At 37.5% G+C, this 22,500-nt stretch overlaps 2 protein-coding genes across 3 annotated transcripts in view; both read right to left on the minus strand.

Moving 5' to 3' along the window:
* Positions 1 to 1,265: 1,265 nt before the first annotated feature.
* rps15a (ribosomal protein S15a) lies at positions 1,266 to 12,209 on the minus strand. The gene is made up of 5 exons (XM_062033366.1): positions 12,057 to 12,209; positions 10,077 to 10,214; positions 9,930 to 10,009; positions 9,634 to 9,719; positions 1,266 to 1,392 (listed from the first exon to the last, which is right to left on the minus strand). Exons 2-5 carry the CDS (start codon positions 10,207 to 10,209, stop codon positions 1,299 to 1,301), a joined length of 393 nt encoding a protein of 130 aa, XP_061889350.1. The 5' UTR covers positions 10,210 to 10,214; positions 12,057 to 12,209; the 3' UTR covers positions 1,266 to 1,298.
* A 4,365-nt stretch (positions 12,210 to 16,574) lies between these two features.
* notum2 (notum pectinacetylesterase 2) overlaps positions 16,575 to 22,500 on the minus strand; it is a 56,754-nt gene continuing 50,828 nt past the window's right edge. For both annotated transcript variants that reach the window (XM_062033364.1, XM_062033363.1), the window contains exons 11-13: positions 21,910 to 22,057; positions 19,831 to 19,878; positions 16,575 to 17,557 (exon numbers count right to left, since the gene is read on the minus strand). In XM_062033364.1, coding sequence (XP_061889348.1) covers positions 17,254 to 17,557; positions 19,831 to 19,878; positions 21,910 to 22,057 — 500 coding nt within the window. In that variant the 3' untranslated portion in view covers positions 16,575 to 17,253. The remainder of the gene's footprint in view (positions 17,558 to 19,830; positions 19,879 to 21,909; positions 22,058 to 22,500) is intronic.

Genomic DNA, 22,500 nt, shown 5'->3' on the forward strand with positions numbered 1-22,500 from the left:
GTCCGCTGACCCCTCTCTGTCAGTTTACGTGGCCTACCACCTCCTGGCTGAGTTGCTGTTGTTCCCAAACTCTTCCATTTTCTTATAATAAAGACAACTGGATTTGTTGCACAGGTGGCATCCTATGACAGTTCCACGCTGGAAATCACAGAGCTCCTGAGAGCGGCCCATTCTTTCCAACATGTTTGTAGAAACAGTCTTCGTGCCTAAGTGCTTGATTTTAGACACGGGCCAAGTGATTAGGACCCCTGATTCTGATCATTTTGATGGGTGGCCAAATACTTTTGGCAGTATAGTGTATTTACCGAGATGTCCGAAAAGGAGGAGGAAGATACATCTTATTTTATGCTACGCCTTCTTGTTTGAAAACTAAAATAAATATTGAAGTTGATAGGGTTTGTAGATAGATTCCAGATACTGGATACATCCATCCATTTTTTTACCGCTTGTCCTTTTCGGGGTTTTAAATAAAATAATTTAGAAATCTAAGGATGAATATGATAATCCAATAGAAAGGTTAAGGACAAAAGTGAAACCGACTCAAATGTTAGATAAACAGTGTTGCCCTTTATAATCAACAACTTGTTTATTCAGAAGGAACATTGATTGGAGAGCAGCTTCTCCAAGTTTGTGTTGAAGTCCCCTGGGGACACTTAGAGGCAGCTGACATGACTGGAGAAGCATGTTAGTCTGCTAGCTGGTACACCATGTTTCTCACTTTTACACTTGTACTTTTAACGTTTGCCTATTAAAAAGATATGTAATGACAGCCTCGATCATTAGGCATTACAGATAAAGGCTAAGCCACAATTTAGGAAAATAGTTCAGCGTGCAGAAATACTTCCAATGAACATGTTGCGCAGGAAGCAGTATTAGAAGTGCTGTGAAGTCATGAGGGAGGCAGCTGCTGTGTGCCCACTAGGAGCTCCTGGACAAACATGTTCCATTAGCAGCCTGTTAGCGCTGCTCTTCTAAGGTCAGCGGAACACTACAAGGTGCTCAGAGACATGACTAGATGTACTCAGGATGAAGCTAAAAGGAGTTCACACAAAACTACATGGGTAAGACTTCAGGAGGCCACTAGAGTATTAAACATGTTGCATCTGAATACTTACAACTGGTTAACCACAGGGAGCAGATGACAGGTACATTTTCTGATCAGTTTACAAAAACACGTGTCTTACTGTAATTATCTTAATTTTAGTGAGAACCCATGAGTGTTGAACATCGATTGTAAAGGTCAATAAATAAGTCAAGCAGATCAAGAGCTTTTCCCTGGTTGATTTTATTTTCAGTTTTTAGAAAAAGAATCCAAGGATTTTGCCTCCTGTGTGTTTCCGTCTGGCTTCTTCGTGGTCCATGATGCCAGCGGAGGTTGTCAGTACAATATATCTGTAGAGACAAAGCAGTAATTAGAATGTTTCAGTACAACCGTTCAGACTCAGGATGAATTAGTTAAAAGCATTTGAGAAGCCTCATTTACACTTGGTACTTCTGTACCAAGCGTTTTCTGTTCATACACCTGCTGCAAAAAAATTTAAAATTCAAGGTTCTGCAGAGCACTTGTAATGTATTTATTTAGTGTGTAAAGGACTAAAACTGCAGCAGGACTAAGGTCAGAATTAATTAAATTCAGACCTCATGTTTAGTAAAATAGGGGAAAAGTACTCTAATACAAAACCTTGAATAACTAAGAATGTTTTAAAAATTTGACTACAATAGTACTTTCAGTAAAAAAAAAAAAAAAGGAAGTGGAATAGTGTACCAATGAATTCTAAATCCAAACACTTTAATAAGATAAATAACATGTTTTAAACCAGTACATTAAAAACGATATACACTTCAAAGGGGAACTGCACTTTTTGTATTTTATTTTGCATATCGTATACAATCATGAAAGACATGACAGAGATTTGTTTTAATGTATTCTAATTATTAAACGCAAGTAACAGTCTGCTGCTCCTCTTTACCGCCCATAAAATCCGATAACCATTCAAAAAGCACCAACAATACTCAGTTTACATTTCTTTCAGTTCCAGTTTTTTTCGAACATGCATACGATAGTTGTTTCATTACAGCACGTCAGAAAAGGAGGAGGAAGAAGCAGAGCTTATTTAATCCTACCCCTTTTCATACCGTAGCAATTGTATCCAATTTCCTTGTTCTCTGTAACCGAACAGTGAACAAATAAATAATACATATACCATAGTAAGCAAACAAATATTAAATACCTAAATAATCTTTGTCTCATTAAAAAAAAGGAAAAAAAAAAGGGTTCAAGAGGTTCATCATATTTCTTGTTCTGTGTACTTTGTGAACACTTGTAGTTTGAACAGTCTCTTAAACAGAATCATATTGGTGCTTTGTTTGATTTCTTTGGTTAATCCATTCCATTATTTAATTCCACATAATGATATGCTAAAGGTTTTAAGTGTTGTACGAGCGTACAAATGTTCTAAATTAGATTTTCCTCTAAGGTTATTACTCTCTTTTGTTGAGAAATTGTTGTACATTATTGGGTAGCAGGTTATAGTTTGCTTTATACATCATTTCAGCTGTTGGCAAATGCACCAAATCGTTGAATTTCAATAATTGTGATTTAATTGAAATTTGACGATAATATTCATGACTTGAATAAAAAACAAGTATTAGTAATATTGTTATAAGCGCGAAGGCATACAAACTATAGCGGCGAAGTGATCACTTTCGTGTGTCCCTATGTTTACATTGAGTGGTCTGTTTCCACGCTTCCCTGCTCCCTGTAAATAGACTCTAGATCATAAATCATACCCCTCAACTGGAAAGTAGATGGCTAAGAATGTAATACGACAAGTTAGTACACTTTGACCGCCATTTAGGACCCACAACTGGCAAGAATGACAGGAAAAGACACTTGGTCCTCCCACCCCGTTTCTCTGCAAGGATTATGAGTCATTTTTCATCAAAATGGGAATATATGAACATCCCAGCAGTCTGCACTTTGACGGCAGACTTTATACAGTAAGTGATGTTTCATGTTTATTTCTCTCATAAAGTCAGCAGTGAGCAGTAATCAGTGATGAAGGGAAAATAAGCAAACATAATGCATTTTTAAATCAATGCGCTACGTATGCTTAAAATGATCAAAATAAATTTTTACAAATGTGCCCGTTATTACATTACATATATACTTGCATCATATACTGTATATACAACCCTAATGGAGGTGTTTGGATGTTTTAAGGGCGTTATTGGTCGATTTGAGCGGCTCCCATAGGCTCCATTGTAAGCGGATGTTGATTGCATTTATTTAGTATTTAGAATGCATTAAAAAAATAAAACATCCATTTTTTATAATGATTGTCAACGATAAGCAAAATTTTAAAAAAAAGTGCAGTTCCCCTTTACGTTTGGAGGTCCAATATTCCTCTGCCCTGCAAGTATGCCATCATTTTCAATGTGCAAAACACCTCAGCTAAAAAGTAACCATGTCTTATCAAACTAAATCTATGACTGAAACTTTACATTGTATTTAGTATTCCAGTCATTTCTTGATTAGTTTGTTCTATTAATCGGATAAACACTTTGTAGCCTCAATGCTCATTTTAGAGAGCAGTTTGACGTTTTAGCTTGCCATAATCACTAACAACAAAATAGCACTTTCAACAATTTTTCAAAATGCTTGTGGTCACTGCCACACAGATCACAACACACACTACCGCAACGACCAGGCGGAAATTGTCCGCGTATTTAATAAAGTTCTGGGCACTCTATGTGGTCCGGATTTTATTCATTTCTATTCGTAACTCAATAAGTCAAAGCAACAGAATATAAAACAAAGCTTTTTTAAATCACAATAATTAAGTAGTCATTGCGGCTTTGAAATGTATTAACATTGCCTTAGAAATCAACATCATTGAAAGCAAATCCATACAGTTACGGACAATTAAGTTTATTTTTTACATACGTTAAGTATTTTTCCTCTAAAAGGGAATTAAGGTTAACATTCAGACACTGGCATTCTTGTAAATCCATGTTGGCTTTTTAAAACGATGTAAGACTGTAAAGAGACTTTTACATTTGTGTTTAATCCATCTCAAAAGTTCTATGAATTAGAAATCTAATTCCTGGAACGTGACAGTCTTATCAGCCAGTGGTGACATTATGCATATTGCCTTTAGGAGTGTGAAACCATATTGATATGGTTTTATCACAATATTTTAAATGTTAATAATACAATTAGCAATTCGCTCTCCCAGCATGTCATTTTCTATTTATCTATAAACTTCTTTTACTGTTCTCGCAGGTGGCAGCAATTTGGGCTGGATCGAAGTCACAGAACAAAATAAAAAGTGAACTCTATATATATATATTTTTAAATGCCTGTCATTCACAATCCCTATATAAGACAAGAACACATCTTTTTTATGCAGTCTAACTAGTAAATAAATGCGATCAAAAGTCTATACAATGGAGCTAATAGGAGTCGCTCTATTCTGCCTATAAAGCCCTTGAAAAAACATCCGAACACCTCCATTAAGGTTTTGTATACATGATTCAAGTATATATGTAATGTAGTACAGTGTTCATTTATAACATAATATTTAGGTATTTTGATCATTTTAAGCATACAAGGCGCATCACGACATCCGCTTTTTTCTTCGACAACCTCACTGATCACTTCATTAGAGCCAACAAACATACAACATCAGTTATTGTACAATGTCTCCTGTCATTAGGATGCCGGCTGATAGAATTGTGTTATATTGCCATTTAGATGAAGAATGACTCAATCCTCACAAGGAAAGGGGGGCATGGAACCAGGCGTCTGTGTCTCTAACCATTTCCGGGTCTAAATTGGCTGTCAAAGTGTTCCAACTTGTCGGATTACATCCGCATCCTATTATCCAGGTGAGAGGCATGATTTATGATCTACAATAAACTTTCACAAGCACCGAGGCGAAAAAGCAGCTCACCAGCCAATGTCAACATAGCCACACAGTCTGGTGATCACGCCGCTGCAATAAATATTTTCTCTGCATTAAAGTTTATAATAACATCACAAATACTTGGTTAATATTCAAGTTTAGGTGTACATAGAGTGTTATTAAAAATGTGTTATTAAAGACTTAAGACTAAGAAAAAATGTGTGTTCCTATTTTTTTTTTAAATTAAAAGGCACCTGTTTTCCTAGTGAAAAAGCAAAGTGCACAGCCCTGAGATGTTCCACAAAAATGCGATTAACGGGCAGCACAAAACTGCCAAGAGAGATGTTTTTATTTTCAGATTTTTATTATTTTTTTAATTGTCATTGACAAATAACATCAACCGTATTTATAGTTATGTTGCACTTTAATAGTTTGTCCACTATTGCCGTTTGTACCATATCATATTTTGAAATGCAAACCATGCCATATTTTTAGTTCACCCTTAAACACGGGAACATAATGTGGGTTATTATATCAAAAATCTCAGTATCACTTTATCGTTAGACATTTTGAGCCATGTACATCGTATTGTGAAATACCCTCAGAACTCTAGACCTAATAGCATTATTTATATGTATAACAAAAAACTCAACAGCCGAATTATAAATCAGATGGCTAAAATAAAAATAAACATTCCCTTAGTTTTCAGGCAGCATTTTTTTTAACAAAAATGTGCAAATTAATCTACTGAACCACAAATTTAACTGCACTGTCTACACATAATAGAAGATCTTTTTTATACTGAGCAGGGAACAAGATCCGATGAGACTCCATTAGTGTCTAAATGTTTATATGAGCCTTGGGCTGGCGTTCAAATAGATCAGCAATCAAATACAGTAAATTGTGAAAACAAATAGATGAACAATGCTACAAATCCACAAGTTTTGTTCTTAAAAGAAACTACCGTATTTTTAGGAGTTTAAGTCGCACCGGCTGAAAATGCATAGTAAAGAAGGAAAAAAACATAAGTCGCACTGAAGTATAAATCGCATTTTTGGGGGAAATTTATTTGATAAAACCCAACACCAATAATAGACATTTGAAAGGCAATTTAAAATAAATAAAGAATAGTGAACAACAGGCTGAATAAGTGTATGTTATATGACGCATAAATAACCAACTGAGAACGTGCCTGGTATGGTAATGTAAAATATTATGGTAAGAGTCATTCAAATAACTATAACATATAGAACATGCTTTAAGTTTACCAAACAATCTGTCACTTCTAATCGCTAAATCCGATGAAATCTTATACGTCTAGTCTCTTACGTGAATGAGCTAAATAATATTATTTGATATTTTACACTAATGTGTTAATAATTTCACACATAAGTCGCTCCTGAGTATAAGTTGCACCCCCGGCCAAACTATGAAAAAACTGCGACTTATAATCCGAAAAATACGGTACATATTTGCCAACTCTGCAGAGAGCATTGCAGTTTACTACTAGCCATATTTTAACAGCATTTTAAATTAGGTAGATTCATTTAGACCTTTTTTGGAACAATTCCCAGTCAAAGCGAGGACACTAATCCCGGATTTCCACTGGATTTGAAACGGCCACGTAACAACATGCACGGCGACGGACACTTTGTTTTTATTCAAGTCAATGTGTCCGTTTCCACCCCCTGCTGAACGTTATAAACATGTCGTTGACGTTCTGCATTCCAGCGCTAAATATATGCTGAGCTGGATGCCGCAACATATTTAATTTAGCTACAATCTGCTTGTTTTGTACAGGAAGTCATGCACAAATGCAAAATAACGTATCCAGTTTACTTTCAAAATAAAGGCGGATCGTATTTTGCCCTTTCAAACGTCTTAATGGGCGGTGACAGACATGAAGTCAACTTGTCAAAGGTTTTCAGACAATTTCAGCTCGACACAAATGGATGAAGACATGCTGATTCTGGATGTCCAAAATTAAAGAACAAACAGGCATATCCCGGGAAGCTATATGGGGGCCTGTGTCAAATACCAGCTGATACAGAGACTGGGTAAGCAGGGGTGACAGGCTCGCCAGGGATGATGTTACTGTTTGCTACAAAAATTAAAGTTGCTTATCAAGGCAAAACTATTAATGACAGGACCAAGTTTATTTGCTTCTGCTCCTCTGGAAGTACATAATTAACGGTTTGTGGTTCACTTTATTACAACTTCCCTTATCGCGCAAATTCACGAGATCTCGTTAACGTATGCGCTATTTCCCTACACGATAGAGCTGCACCAGAACAATGATGGGGATTGCTACACCGCAAATGGCGGCACTCTTCCATGGTGACGCTGTCCCACAGCCATTTTGAATCCCGTGGAAACGCGGGGCAAGTGTCACGCCCTTGGCACCCCCTTTATGTCCCGAGGACAAATGTAGATTAAGCATGTGTACTTGTCACGCGGCAGTATGTCACCCCACAAACATAGGAGTCCTTCTTACACTGATGTCTTTCACACTGTGTCACTCTGATATCACCACTTAAGCAGTGAAACTGCCGGGACAATTGTGACAAAAAAAAAGTACAGTTCATTTCCCCGCACAAGAAAGCAGATCTGTATAACAATTTCATAAAGAGGGGAAGACGCGAAATAAATGACGCTGATGCTATTTCAATAAGCCTAAATGACACAGAACTTAAAAAAAATGAATCACACTGTAAATGGTGTTCATGTACTCATCCTAAATGAATGCAGCACAAAAGACATTGTTAGAATTAATCTCACCAATATGCTAAACTTCCACAACTACAACATTGTATTTTCTTTCCTCACCAATGGTTACAACATGCCAAACCAGTATAAAAGGAAATCTGAAATCTTGCGTCAACAAATCTGATCTAAAACTGGAGAAGCTACCACATAGCAAAAAACTGAACACACAAAAACAGCCAATATAGGAGAGGGAATAATGGTGGTTTTGGGAATTTTAAGTACCAAAAAAAAGACAGGAAAAAAATCATGGAGAACACAGGCTTTATAATCTGAGCGACCCTGAGGCAAGTTTTGTTTAAGGTAATGGCTGCTGTTATTGGGGTAGTAGGCCTACTGTTACGACGGTCAATTGTATTGTTGACAAGAATGTTTACACTACTTTTCTTGGTGCTCGCCAAGTCAGCTTGCTTCATGATTGGCTACTTTCTGCACCACGTCGCAATTCCTTGGGTTATACTTGTACCTTCAAGGTACTCAAAGCCCTTTGACACTATTTCCACATTCACACACGGATGGCGGCAGCTGCTATGCAAAGCCCTAACCACGTTCCATCAGGAGCAAGGTTGAAGTGTCTTGCTCAATAATAATAATAATGTATTAGATTTTTATATTGCGCTTTTTATATTATTAGATACTCAAAGCGCTCACAGAGAAGTGGGAACCCATCATTCATTCACACCTGGTGGTGGTAAGCTACATTTGTAGCCACAGCTGCCCTGGGGTAGACTGACGGAAGCGAGGCTGCCAGATTGCGCCTACGGCCCCTCCGACCACCACCTATTCATTCACCAGTGTGAATGGCACCGGGTGAAAGGGTGAAGTGTCCTGCCCAAGGACACAACAGCAGCGATTTGGATGCCAAGAGGCGGGGAGCGAACCTACAACCCTCAGGTTTCTGGCACGGCCGCCCTACCCACTACGCCATACCGCATAAAATCGACAACATTCTTCTTGGGACCATTTTTCAACCTGAGGTAGTTCCAAAAAGAAGCTTCAGGAAGGAGGCGGCGGGTGGTAAACTCCATCTAAGGCTAAATACCGGCACGAGACCAATAGAGGACAAGTACGTCACGGGAAAGTTGAAAATAACTTTTTTTTAGAGCACTGGGCAGAAATCACATCGAGTCAACATCAATGACAACTCAAGGACACAACGGGGGATCGAACCAGGAACCCTCAGGTTAATGGCACAGCCGCTCTACCAACCGAGCCACGCGTGACCAGTCATGTCAAAAATACACCTTCTCACTGGCTACTAATGACTACGATAGAACTACAAATGGTGGTTGTAATAATCCAAATATGCAGCAAAGTAGACAGGGGAGGCAAACAAGTCAGCTAGCTAGATGGTTCGCTAACTAGCGAGCTTGTTTCAGTACTCCTGAGATCGTCTCACCGTCCTGCAACTCAGTGCGGCATTTAGGCAAGAGGAACTGCATTTCTATGGATATTTCACTTAAACGCAATAGATTTTTCAATGCGAAAATGTATGTTAAAAAATGCGTTTTTCTACGTTTTCAGACATTTCACATGCCTGAATCTTCTAAGACATAGGATAATCGGACGTTTACTATCTTTAGTCGAAAGGGGGAAAATCAAGACACGTGTTCCCAGAAAACGAGAAATAAGGAAATAGCAGGGCGAGTTACCGGATAAAAGGTTTTTTCAACCTGCCTTCACACTTCTTGCTGAAAACAAACTGTGCCGTTGTAAGCTAAAAGAAACTGAAATACTTTTTTTTTAAAAAGAAAGAAAAAAAAGTGAATTCTGTCAAGTTAAAATGCAGTTTCATAATATGTAAAGCGAAAACACCAAGTTCAGATGGAATAAAAAGGACGTACAGCAAATAAAACTGTCTAGGTTAGCAGGTACATCAAGTAAAAGATAGATTTAGGATCTTTGTGAAATTAACAGATTGTTTATAAGGAGCAAAATGCATTGTCAGGTATCGGATTCTCACCCAAACTGTCTTGAGGGCAACAGGTTATTCTGCCACTTCTCCAGATCATTGAGTTGGAGATCAAAACGTGGACTGATCACGCCGCACTGTAAGATACACAAAAAAATACTAAATATATAAACTGTTTTAAATATTAGCAGTTGCAGGAATCACTTTGACCTGGTGCTTTGGCTTCAACACCAAGCAAATGTTTTAATAATAATATTACAGGAATATATTCTAGACCATCTAGACTTAACAGTTCAAAGTTTTACAGGCTTGTGCTAAAAACGTTCTGAGACATGTCAGTACTTTACCTTGTTCAGCCTTCCTGTGAGATTGACGACTATTTTCCCGGCTCTGTGGTCATCAATGATCTCAAACTCACCAATGTAACCTGCAGACAATATCAACATTAATACCGCATTTATTAACACAACTTTATAATAATGTGAAGACCCTACCGTGCTTCATCATGACGGTGAGGAAGCGCACAATGACCTTGGAGCAGGGCCTGATGAGGACCTGGCGTTTCCCACGCTTCTCAGCATTGTTGATGCACTTCAGAGCATCTGCGAGAACGTTCATGCGCACCATGATGCCTACAATCACACAAGAGGAGAACGAACACACATTGTTAATATAACAAAAGTTCATAATTCTAAGGCCATGTCCACACGAACACTGATACTTAATAAATGCACTCATTTCTGCGTTTAGGCCTCTTGTCCACTCGCAGAGGCATACTTTTGTCTTTAAAAATGCAGACTTTTGAAAACCATGGCCAAAGTGTAGAGATCCAAAACTCTCCGCACAAACGGAGACTTGTGATGACGTCACGGTTGTGCGCTATCATTTCCAAGCTCAACAACACTGCCTTGCTGGCCTTAAACACGCTATAAGAGGACTTACTGTATGCTTGAACGTAAACATGCTGCTCTTTTCACTCAACATTATTAAAAAAAGACACATCAAAATGGGCTTTGCGACACTACCGCCGGTGCAAATGACAGTCAGCTGTTTTGGATATGATCGCTGTGGAACCTCCACCTGATGGAACAACTTTGACAAGCAAGACTTTTTGCTATGTGTCATAAGAAAGGTGCAACGTTATCTTATGTTTTTAGTCATTGTTTAATGACAAACCATGAAGTTTACTTGCGTGTCTTGCTTCCATTTTTGTAGATTGAGCTTGCGTGTAAAAAGCAACCAAGCAACTACAAAAAAAAGACCACGATGTAACGTCCTTGTAGCGTGTACTTATGTTGAAGACAATATACACTTCATTACACATTATTAAATATTTTATAATTCTATGAGTTTTTGCAGCGGCAGACGCACGTCCGTGTTCTTTATATAGGCACTTAAACATGAAAAATGGTTTCCTTGGCTTGTCAGTACATGCTTATTTTAAAAAATAATGTACACTTCACTGCACATATAATACATCACCATGTTATAATTCTATGAGTGTTGTGTTTTAGCAGCATAGGCATGCATTCGCTCTTTAACAATGTTCCTGGGGCTCTGTGCACATGCAAGCTGGTTTTAAAGATAATGTACATGTTATTGTACATCTAGTATATCAGATTAAACAAAATAGGTATATTGCTGCTTCTGATTGGACAAAATGTGCATGACAGCAGGTGTATGCGTTTGTGTGTAGACAGTTTTGAAACTATGCTAGTGTGGATGGAGATCGTTTTAACCCCAAATATGTGTTTTTAAAACTATCCGTGTGTGGACACGGCCTAAGAGACAAGACGGTATGGAAAAAATCTGTTTTAATTTCCTGAAGCCTTTCTGACGTTTGAATTTATTTGGGGATATTTACCTATAGTTTCTTTTGTTACAGAAAGGTCCATGTGGAGCAAACTAATATTTCCCAATACTGATACATTTTTATTCCACATCCACTTGATTTCCTTTCACCGTGCTACAAACTAAGGTGCAGCCGTTTTAAGTTAGTTTAAAGAAATATATTGACACATAATACAAACAAGAAATATGGCAACTAGCAAGAAGCCACAGCGGAGAAAGGGTCTTCACACACCGGTGGACTCAAGGAGATGGCTAACGATAGCTAGCTTTCAAATTAGGTATTTTAGGGTTGCCGCGCTGACAAATATACGATAGCGACCTAACGAAGACATTTAGGTTCATGGCTAACAAAGCGCTGCCTCCGGTCAACACAAACGTGGTCTAACGTACGGGAAAGTTGGTGGTTTCTAAGGCGCGTACAGGACTGCTTAGGCCGAGCGCGGTGGGTGGCTGGCAGTAATGACTCCCAAATGTTGTTCCGCAGCGGTTGACAAAAACCATAATCGGTAAAAAGCGTTCCCACATAAATACGCTTTGAAAATATTACCACCGCGTAACTATTAACGAGAAGATGCCAAAGATATAGAGTAGATGGTTGGTGACAACATTGAAAGACATCTTACCGGTTCTGCAATATGGCGGAAAGAGGAAGTGGAATACAGTTGCAATGCATTATGGGAAACGTAAACCGTCTTTCATGTTAAAATTAAATTATTTAATCATGAAATAAATGCATGTTATATTATTATTGTATCGATTGTTCCTTTACTTGAAATTAATATGGAGCGTATTTTCAGGTATTCAACACCCATTTCGAAACCTTATTAATTCAGTATTCAAGGAGTCCCCAAACGTGTCTAATGTAAGCGAGCACCTTCAAGCGGTGAGGGTGAGTAACTACATTATTTTTTTGCAAGCGAGTCACAAAAATAAGTTTGATCTTGGGGACTCAAACAGGTCTGAGTTATAAAAAGTAAGTACAGCTGTTTTAAGTTTAATGAAATATACTGAAACATAATACACACAATTATCATTTGTATTTGTTATTCACAGCTTACAGTACATCTCTAGATCAACTTCGGGTCTGACGATATATATATTTTTTGTTTAATGTTTTATGCCCTTTTTGTCAGAAAATAACCCTGTTTTTGTGGCAAAAATACAAAATAAGCAAGCCCCCCCCCCCACCCCAAAAAAGTACTTTCAAAGTCCAATATTTTATGTAAAATACTTGGAGCCTTAAAGGCCTACTGAAATGATTTTTTTTTTATTTAAACGGGGATAGCAGATCTATTCTATGTGTCATACTTGATCATTTCGCGATATTGCCATATTTTTGCTGAAAGGATTTAGTATAGAACAACGACGATAAAGATCGCAACTTTTGGTATCTGATTAAAAAAAAGGCTTCGCAACTTTTGGTATCTGATTAAAAAAAAGGCTTGCCCCTACCGGAAGTAGCGTGACATAGTCAATTGAACATATACGCAAAGTTCCCTATTAGGGATGGGCGATACCACACTTTTAGGATTCGATAGGATACCGATACTTTTTCTTGCATTTTCATCGATACCCATACCGATACCAATAATTTCTTATTGGCAATTTTTTGTCAGTCAAAAATATTATTACTATTGTTATTATTTAAGACAAATCACAAGACAAATACAGACCATTTATACCACATTTATTATGGTCAATATATAATAAAAGTAAAATTAAAATAAATAACATAAATATGAAAAATAAATTAAATATTATATATAATAATAACTATATATTATATATAATAATAATTAAATATTAGGGCTTTCCAATTAACAGTCAAATCCGAATTGCAAGAAGCTGCAGTTATTTTTTAAAGTTTGTGATATAATTAGCAATTAATGAAATATGAAATAGGCTAATGTTTTCGAAATGTAAGAAATCATGTCACAGATTAAAACCAAAATCACATTCAATCATATATTCAAGATTTTCTTGGAAAAAAATAAAACTGTAATGCAAAAATGAAGAATCTCCAAATTGTATCTCTTTCTTAACTTGTTTTAAATACTCAAGCAATTTTCAACTAACAGTAAATTCCCCTGTGTGGAAATTATTTGAATTTAGGATAATCATTTAAACATCCATCCATTTTCTACCGCTTATTCCCTTCGGGGTCGCGGGGGGCGCTGGAGCCTATCTCAGCTACAATCGGGCGGAAGGCGGGGTACACCCTGGACAAGTCGCCACTTCATCGCAGGGCCAACACAGATAGACAGACAACATTCACACACTAGGGCCAATTTAGTGTTGCCAATCAACCTATCCCCAGGTGCATGTCTTTGGAGGTGGGAGGAAGCCGGAGTACCCGGAGGGAACCCACGCAGTCACGGGGAGAACATGCAAACTCCACACAAAAATATTCAGTAAACATTACTAAAAAAAAAAAAAACAATGCCTGTTTTAAGTCAACAAATGGACAACACTGGATATGCCTGGCTGCATCGCTGTCGGCTGGCTGTGTGTGTGTTGCACGTTGACGACGCTCATTCGCTGTCTCCTGTCACGTGACTGGGCCAGCTCTATACTCTGCCAGGTACAGGGGTGTCCCAGCACATAGTAAGTTAAGTAAGTCATCAAAAACATCTGAAAGTGATGCTTGCACCCCCCACACGCCGTTTTTTGGTTTATATCGATACTTTTTTCAGAAAAGTGATGCCAAATGAGTAGCGTGTGAGTATCGATATATCGATACCACAGGATCGATACGCACATCCCTATTCCCTATTGTTTACAATGATGGCCGCATGAAGTGAGAGAGATTCGGACCGAGAAAGCGACAATTTCCCCATTAATTTGAGCGAGGATGAAAGATTTGTGGATGAGTAAAGTGCAAGTGAAGGACTAGTGGGGAGTGGATGCGATTCAGATAGAGAAGATGCTGTGAGAGCCGGGGGTGACCTGATATTCAGCTGGGAATGACTACAACAGTAAATAAACACAAGACATATATATACTCTATTAGCCACAACACAACCAGGCTTATATTTAATATGCCACAAATGAATCCTGCATAAAAACACCTCAGTGTTTGTTATGCTAGCTCCTAGCTCCTATGCTAGCTCCTAGCTCCATATAAGCCGCCAATCCAATTCAAACACCTGCACAACACCCACAATCACTCAGCCCAAAAGACCGTTCACATAACCCAAGGTTCATAGAGCTTATATATTTAAACAAAGTAACGTACGTGACGTGCACGTACTGGCAAGCGATCAAATGTTTGGAAGCGCAGCTGCTACTCACGATACCTGCATATTCAGCTGGGAATGACTAAAACAGTAAATAAACACAAGGCATATATATACACTCTATTAGCCACAACACAACCAGGCTTATATTTAATATGCCACAAATTAATCCTGCATAAAAACACCTCAGTGTTTGTTATGCTAGCTCCTAGCTCCTATGCTAGCTCCTAGCTCCATATAAGCCGCCAATCCAATTCAAACACCTGCACAACACACACAATCACTCAGCCCAAAAGACCGTTCACCTAACCCAAGGTTCATGAAGCTTATATATTTAAACAAAGTAACGTACGTGACGTGCACGTACTGGCAAGCGATCAAATGTTTTGAAGCGCAGCTGCTACTCACGATACCTGCATATTCAGCTGGGAATGACTAAAACAGTAAATAAACACAAGACATATATATACTCTATTAGCCACAACACAACCAGGCTTATATTTAATATGCCACAAATTAATCCTGCATAAAAACACCTACGTGTTTGTTATGCTAGGTCCTAGCTCCTCTGCTAGCTCCTAGCTCCATAGAACACGCCAATACAATTCAAACACCTGATCAACACACACAATCACTCAGCCCAAAAGACCGTTCACCTAACCCAAGGTTCATAAAGCTTATATATTTAAACAAAGTTACGTACGTGACGCGCACGTACGGTCAAGCGATCAAATGTTTGGAAGCCAAAGCTGCATACTCACGGCAGCACGTCTGCGTCTTTGTCATCCAAATCAAAGTAATCCTGGTAAGAGTCTGTGTTGTCCCAGTTCTCTAAAGGCGTCTGTGTATCGAAGTCAAAAGTCCTCCTGGTTAGAGTCTCTGTTAACCGAGTTCTTTGATCTTGACTGCATCTTTCGGTAATGTAAACAATGAAACACAGCCGGCTGTGTTGTGTTGCTGCTGACTTCCCTCGCAAAATACGTCCGCTTTGCACCGAGAACTTTCTTCTTTGCTTGCTCAGCTTCTTTCTCCATAATGCAATGAACATAATCGAACAGATTCACCAACACAGATGTCCAGAATACATCCAGAATGAGATAAAAACAGCTATTTCGTATTGGCTTCAATGTGGAAGCCATACCCGTGTTCCCCGGGCTACGTCACGCGCATACATCATCCTCAGAGGCGTTTCGAACCGGAAGTTTAGCGGCAAATTTAAAATTGCACTTTATAAGTTAACCCGGCCGTATTGGCATGTGTTGCAATGTTAAGATTTCATCATTGATATATAAGCTGTCAGACTGCGTGGTCGGTAGTAGTGGGTTTCAGTAGGCCTTTAAATAGGTCAATAGTTCATTACGCCATTGATTTTAATTCATTTGTATTTTCTAAGCAATGACACTTTCGGAAAAAAAATCGGACTAAAATTATTTCGGATCCAAAAGACGCATCAAAGTGTTAAAAATAAAGCATTTTTTTTAATTTTTTTTTATTTCAACACATAATTGTGATGACGTCACGGTTGTGCGCTATCATTTTCAGATGGATCTGAAGTTGATCTCGAGACTTAAGTCTCGAGATCAACTTCAGATCACATTGTATTCTGTTTTTATTTACGAATTACACATCTTCATTGGTTTTGGATTTTGCATGTTTGTTTTGTATTTAAATAGTATATTTATAAAGTGCCGTGGGCTGTTAAATAATTAGCTGCAGGTTGCAAATGGCCCCCAGGCAGCACTTTGGACATCCCTGTTCTATACAAAGTGTTTGTTAAAGAGAATGCAACAAAATGTATAAAGCACAGAAAACAGAGACCAAAGTATGACCACAAATGCTTGATTATTTGTTTGATAAATCACTGACATTTGATTGGAAAAATAAACAAACAAACACCATTTTTATTATGTATATTTTATGTCAGTATTATTTGACTGAATCATAATACCTTCATGATATACACCAAATGAAACAAGATATTCTCTTGTTTGCCCACAGGAAAATCAATAGCTCATCATACCTTAGAATTACATGCAGTAAAATATGTGTATAAATAAAGGCAAGTCGCAAAAAAATGAATCTGTCAAGTCAGTGTGTTGGCTTGAATGTGTCGAGTGTAGGATCAGCAGAACAGGTACAATAGATGAAAAATAAACTGAAATCAAATTAATCAAATCGTAGCAGATTGGTGAAAATCCCTGACTACATTACCAAATGACAAAGTGGAAACCATGTAAATAAATATGAATGCCAAAATTAAAAAAAGAAACATGTTGACATGATGATCTGAAGTTTTGCAGGAGCCTATGCAAATAAAAGTCATTTCCACCACACTCTGTTCAATGTGCAATCAAGATTAAAGTGTGTTGTTATTGCGATATAGAAACTCGAAAACACTTACCCTGTACAACTTCAAAAGCTTGAGAGCTAAAGATATAGCCTTTAATGTCCACCAAAGCACTTAGACACAGACAGATGAGCATAATGGAGCAACCAGAAAGTTTTCTCGACTATTTTCAATGGTTCCATCAAAACAAATCACCTGCCTCGACAAATCTTCTGCCTCTCGTCTCTGCTGTTATCGTTAGCCCCCATCGCTGACCACGCTGGCCATGAAATGTACGTCCCCTTGAGGATTTAAGCCCAGCTTCTGCAGGTCGAGTCCCATGGCTGCCAGCATCTGCAGCAGGGTGAGCTTCTGCTGGGTGGCCTCGTTCACCAAGGCCGGGCAGGTGGGGTTACACTGAGGCCACTGGCAGCTGTCCACCAGGTGGAACGGACAGCCTTTGGATGGCGTTCTGTTGTTGCGAGTGGCTTCCAAGCTCCTGTCCCAGCAGTGCAGGGCCCGCGGAAGAGAAGTGCCTTTTACTTGGAAAGTCATCCAGTTGCTAAGAGAGCAACAAGCAGAACAAAAGTGGAAGTTAATAAAGAATCGAGTGAGGAATGACTGTTATTATTGAAGTATTTTCCAAAATAATTCCGGGTTCGTACACCTTTTCCATGGCCAAATTCAAGCACTTTTTAAGGACTTTCAAGATAATTTTTTCAGTTTTTCCAATACCCTTCAAAAGGTGAAAACCAGTGTTAATCAATCCATAGCCTTGTTGTTTGAGGTCACCAAATGCTGTCTGTAGGAAAAATATGGAAAATCTGCTAAAACCTAAGCCTAACATTGAACCAGCAGTTATCATTAACTGAATGGGGCATAGAAAATGAAGCAGTGTTTCTGTAGACTATTCAATGTCATTGGTGTTTGCAAACGTGTCTCCAATTGTGTTTTTTTTTTTCAAATTTCATGTTCTTTTTCTTACTTGCAGCCTTCAATGACATCGAACAGCACGGATTGATTGACATCGTATTTGTGATTGTAAACGGCATAATGTGATATAAATACACGCGCCCTCAAAATGTCAATTTCACTCATTTATTAACAAAACTGTTCCACATTAATATAAGGATAATAAATTAAAGGAAAATATTTTGTTTGTTTCACACCTCAGTCACCCTTCATTAAGCATATCTACCCTTATAACTGTGGCTATGATAACAAATTAACAAAAAGACAAAAGTTAACTTTTTTTGCTTTCACTGAGGTAGTAGCCAGACAAGTTAAGTAGACAACAAAAATAATAGAGCAAGAAATACATCCAAAAACTACAATATCATTCATATTAACTCAGCTCTAAGTTGTGAAAAAGGTTACAAATTATACTTACATGACCTTCACAGTACAAACAAGTCCAATAATGTAACCATTTTAATGCAATTAACCAAAACGACAAAATGTAACTTGTTTGCTTTAACTGAGCTAGTCAGACAAGTTAAGTAAACAACCAAAATAATGGAGCAAAAAATACATCGAACCATGTTGGATTTCCTTTTTCCATACTTTGCAGCAGGCTATACACGAGGATTTGGTCCACGTTTTATCCAAAGTTTGTATTTGTTATTTTCCATCCAATGTTCATTAAAACGACAACCTCCTGGCATGATGGACCGGTGGACAGTTATTTTTTTTTCATTTTATAATTAGCCTATTGAGTCAGACTGCAGAGAAATATGATGAAAATTTCCAAGCATTTCCAAGCACTTCACCCAAAATTCAAGCATTTTTCAAACCTTGAAAACACAACATTCAAATCCAAGCATTTTCAAGGTTTTTAAGCACCCGTACGAACCCTGATAATTATAATAATAAATATGTTCTTCTTCCGAGAGGGGCCTCACAGAAAATAATTGAGAAGCACTGAACTATGCTAACCACTAACTCAAAGGTGTCAAAGTCGTTTTCACTGAGGGCCACATCGCAGTTATGTTTGACCCCAGAGGGCCGCTTCTTACAGTGAATATTATTACACCATTTTTTTATGCATTTTATTGGTAGATTTTTTTTTAACTAAAATGTAAAAAAAAAAAAAGATAAGTTGCAATCATTTCACCTCAAAATGTGTATTGTGTATATTACTGTAAATGGAAAAACAGTAGTGCTGTTTTTATGGTAAAAAAAAAAAAAGGCAGCTCAGTTGCCAGAATTTAACTGTAAAAATTACATTAGTTTTTTTACTGTAAATAAAAAAACTGCAATTTTACAGTAACATTTTGGCACCTGAGCTGCTAGTTTGTTTTTTTGTTTTTACCGCAAATCAACAACTGTAGACCACAGTTTATTACAGTAAAAAAGTACTTTTTTTTCCATTTAGATAAAAATGCTGTAAAAACAGTCAATTTCGCAATTTTACCATGAAATCTATTGCTACTTATCATTGTATAATTTGATGGATAACTTGCTTTGAAATCATTATTATTAGTATTTATTTCTATTTTTTAAAATGGTTTGAATGTTTGATAATACATTTTTGCATAATTAGACAATATTTAAGTTAACATCATTTGAGATTACATGGAGTACATATATTTTTTTCTCCTCCCAAAATAGAAAGAAATAATAAATTTAGTAAGAGAAGTGACAGTACTTTATTGATACATATTATCTCCAGGCGTTCGAGGGCCAAATACAATGAAGTGGCGGTCCACATCTGGCCCCGAGCCTTGAGTTTGACACAGTGCACTAACTAAACCATCAACAGTGCATTTGAGGTAAATAGGGCTTCAAATGTATTAAATGTATCATCAACACAGGAATTCAAGTATTTAATCATACCTTTTGGTTATCACTGTATGGGAGAGGCAGGAAGGGGCGAATACCGCTCTAAAGAATCACACACAAGCTCAGTTATTGCAATGCTCTTTGGCAAATTACATTATATTACAACATACAGTGCATCTGAAAAGTATTCACAGTGCTTCACTTTTTCCACATTTTATGAGGGACAAGCGGTAGAAAATGGATGGACGGTCAAGTTACAGCCGTATTCCAAAATAGAATTAATTAATTTTTTGTTCTCAAAATTCTACACACAATATCCTATAATGACAATGTAAAAATATATTTTTTAAGCTTTTTGCAGATGTATTACAAATAAAAAGTTAAGAAATCACCTGTACATAAGCGTTCACAGCCTTTGCCATGAAGCTCAAAAGTGGGATCATGTGCATCCGGTTTCAACTGCTCATCCTTGAGATGTTCCTGCAGCTTAAATCAGGCCTGGGCAATTATTTTGCCTCGGGGGGCCAAATTTAAAAAAAAATGTGTCTGGGGGCCGGTATATCTATTTTTAGGAACACTAATACAAAACCTCACAATAATGTCTGATTAAATGCTAAAAACATTATGACATTCCGCCTTAAAAAACGGAATGGAATTTAAATTTTTTTTTTACTGAATGAGACACCCAGAATGTACATGAAAATAAAGAATGCAGGATTTACAATATTAACTATGAACGATAAAACACTGAATATTGACAACATATGAATGTCACACACCCTCTCGATCGACATATTTTACAATCAAGCGAAATGCAACAAAAATGCAACAAACACAGCAAAATATGAACGCGAAGGGTAAAAAAAACCCCATCTACAATCTGATATATCTGATATATCACTAAGCTTTAGAACTTTGTTGTAAAAATCTCCTTCCCCGTCTGTCCCTGACACCCGCATTTCAGGATGGCCGCTCTGGAAACACTCAGTGGAAACGCTCCCCACCCACACTGCTTGGTGCCTAGTGTGAGCTGCTGTGATTTTGATTACCATAGTAACTAGTAGAGCTGGGCGATATGGACGAAAAAAGTATATCTCGATATATTTTTACTTAAACTCGATATTCGATATATATCTCGATATATTTTCTGGTGAAAGTATACATATAAAGATATTTATTTTTAAATGAGATTCACTGAAATTGAAGTGAATGACAACTGTACTGTAAACAGTCAGTGGCACCTTTATTAACCCAGTTAGTAACGATGGGTATTAAGTTAACAGCACAGAAAAGAAACTGTTTAAGTAGCACAGTATTATATAACATAAATAAAATAGAAAAATATTGTACGTAAAATAAATAACATAGCTGTGCAAATAATACAAAATGTATCAAACTCGGATAAGAAAATAAATGTGCAGGCAGGCACTTTTTAATTCCCAGTTGACGATGTAATGGACTGTCACACATGTACGGTTCTGGTCAGCACCAAGTAAGTGACTTAAATTAATTGTGCGGCTATGATCTTCCTCGCGTCTGCATACATTTTTGGCAGCTTTTCTCGTGCGAAATATGCCCGGCTTGGCAACTCGAGAATAGTTTTGATTTGGGCTTACATGGTAAACAACTCAAATGAATGTTTTATGCAGACGTATATATTTGTCCAAATGTGGCCAAGTAGGCGCATTGTGGGTTTCCTGAAGCTTAACCGGCTTTAATTTGCCCAGGTTTGGCTTAAATGGAGTCCACCTGTGGTAAATTCAATTGATTGGACATGATTCCTTCGACATCATGGTTAGTTTGTGCTCTGTCATGCCCTGTCAAGTGTGAGACCTTATATATATAGACAAGTGGATGTCTTTACAAATCATGCCCAATCATCTGAATTTATAACAGGTGGACTCCAATACTTACGGACATGTGATTTCTTAGATATTTTAAATTTTTCATACATTTCTAAAAAGTTCAAAAAAACGTTTTCACATTGTCATTATGGGGTATTGTGTGTGGAATTTTGAGGACAAAAATGAACTTATTCCATTTTTGGAAAAGGCTGTAACATAACAGAATGTGGACAAAGTGAAGCACTGAGAATACTTTCCAGATGCATTGTATATTGCGGCGGGAACTTACGTAACGTCTCTCAGGGAGTTCATCAGCTCCCTGCCCAAGTTTTGCATGTATTGCCACTGTTCCTCACTCATGTGCTGGCCTCCCATATAGATGTTCTCCACCCTCAGCTGTTCCTCGTCAAACAGCCACTGCACAACAAACAGGGGCGCTGCAGAGCGACAGAAAAACATTGTTTATGCTAACGTTCTAACTGTTTGAATACATTAAAAATATCAACCCCCCACGAAGCTTAGGATCCAAATAGCACATGCTACAACAGCGTGAGCAAACTACAAAATTGTGCAAACTACAAGTGCAAAAGTGGATCAGACCTACCTGTTTAAATGAGGACTTTGCTTATGTACAAGCTGTCACCATGGAGACACTCATTTCCCTACATAGTTTATTAGGGGTGTGGGAAAAAATCGATTTGAATTCGAATCGCAATTCTCAAGTTGTGCGATTCAGAATCAATTCTCATTTTTTTTAAATCGATTTTTTAAAATGTATTTATTATTTATTTATTTAATTTTTTAATTTTTAAATTTTAAATTTTTTTAATTAATCAATCCAACAATACACAGCAATACCATAACAATGCAATCCAATTCC

This window comes from Entelurus aequoreus, linkage group LG22 (assembly GCF_033978785.1).
Source record: "Entelurus aequoreus isolate RoL-2023_Sb linkage group LG22, RoL_Eaeq_v1.1, whole genome shotgun sequence".
Taxonomy (NCBI): Eukaryota; Metazoa; Chordata; class Actinopteri; order Syngnathiformes; family Syngnathidae; genus Entelurus; species Entelurus aequoreus.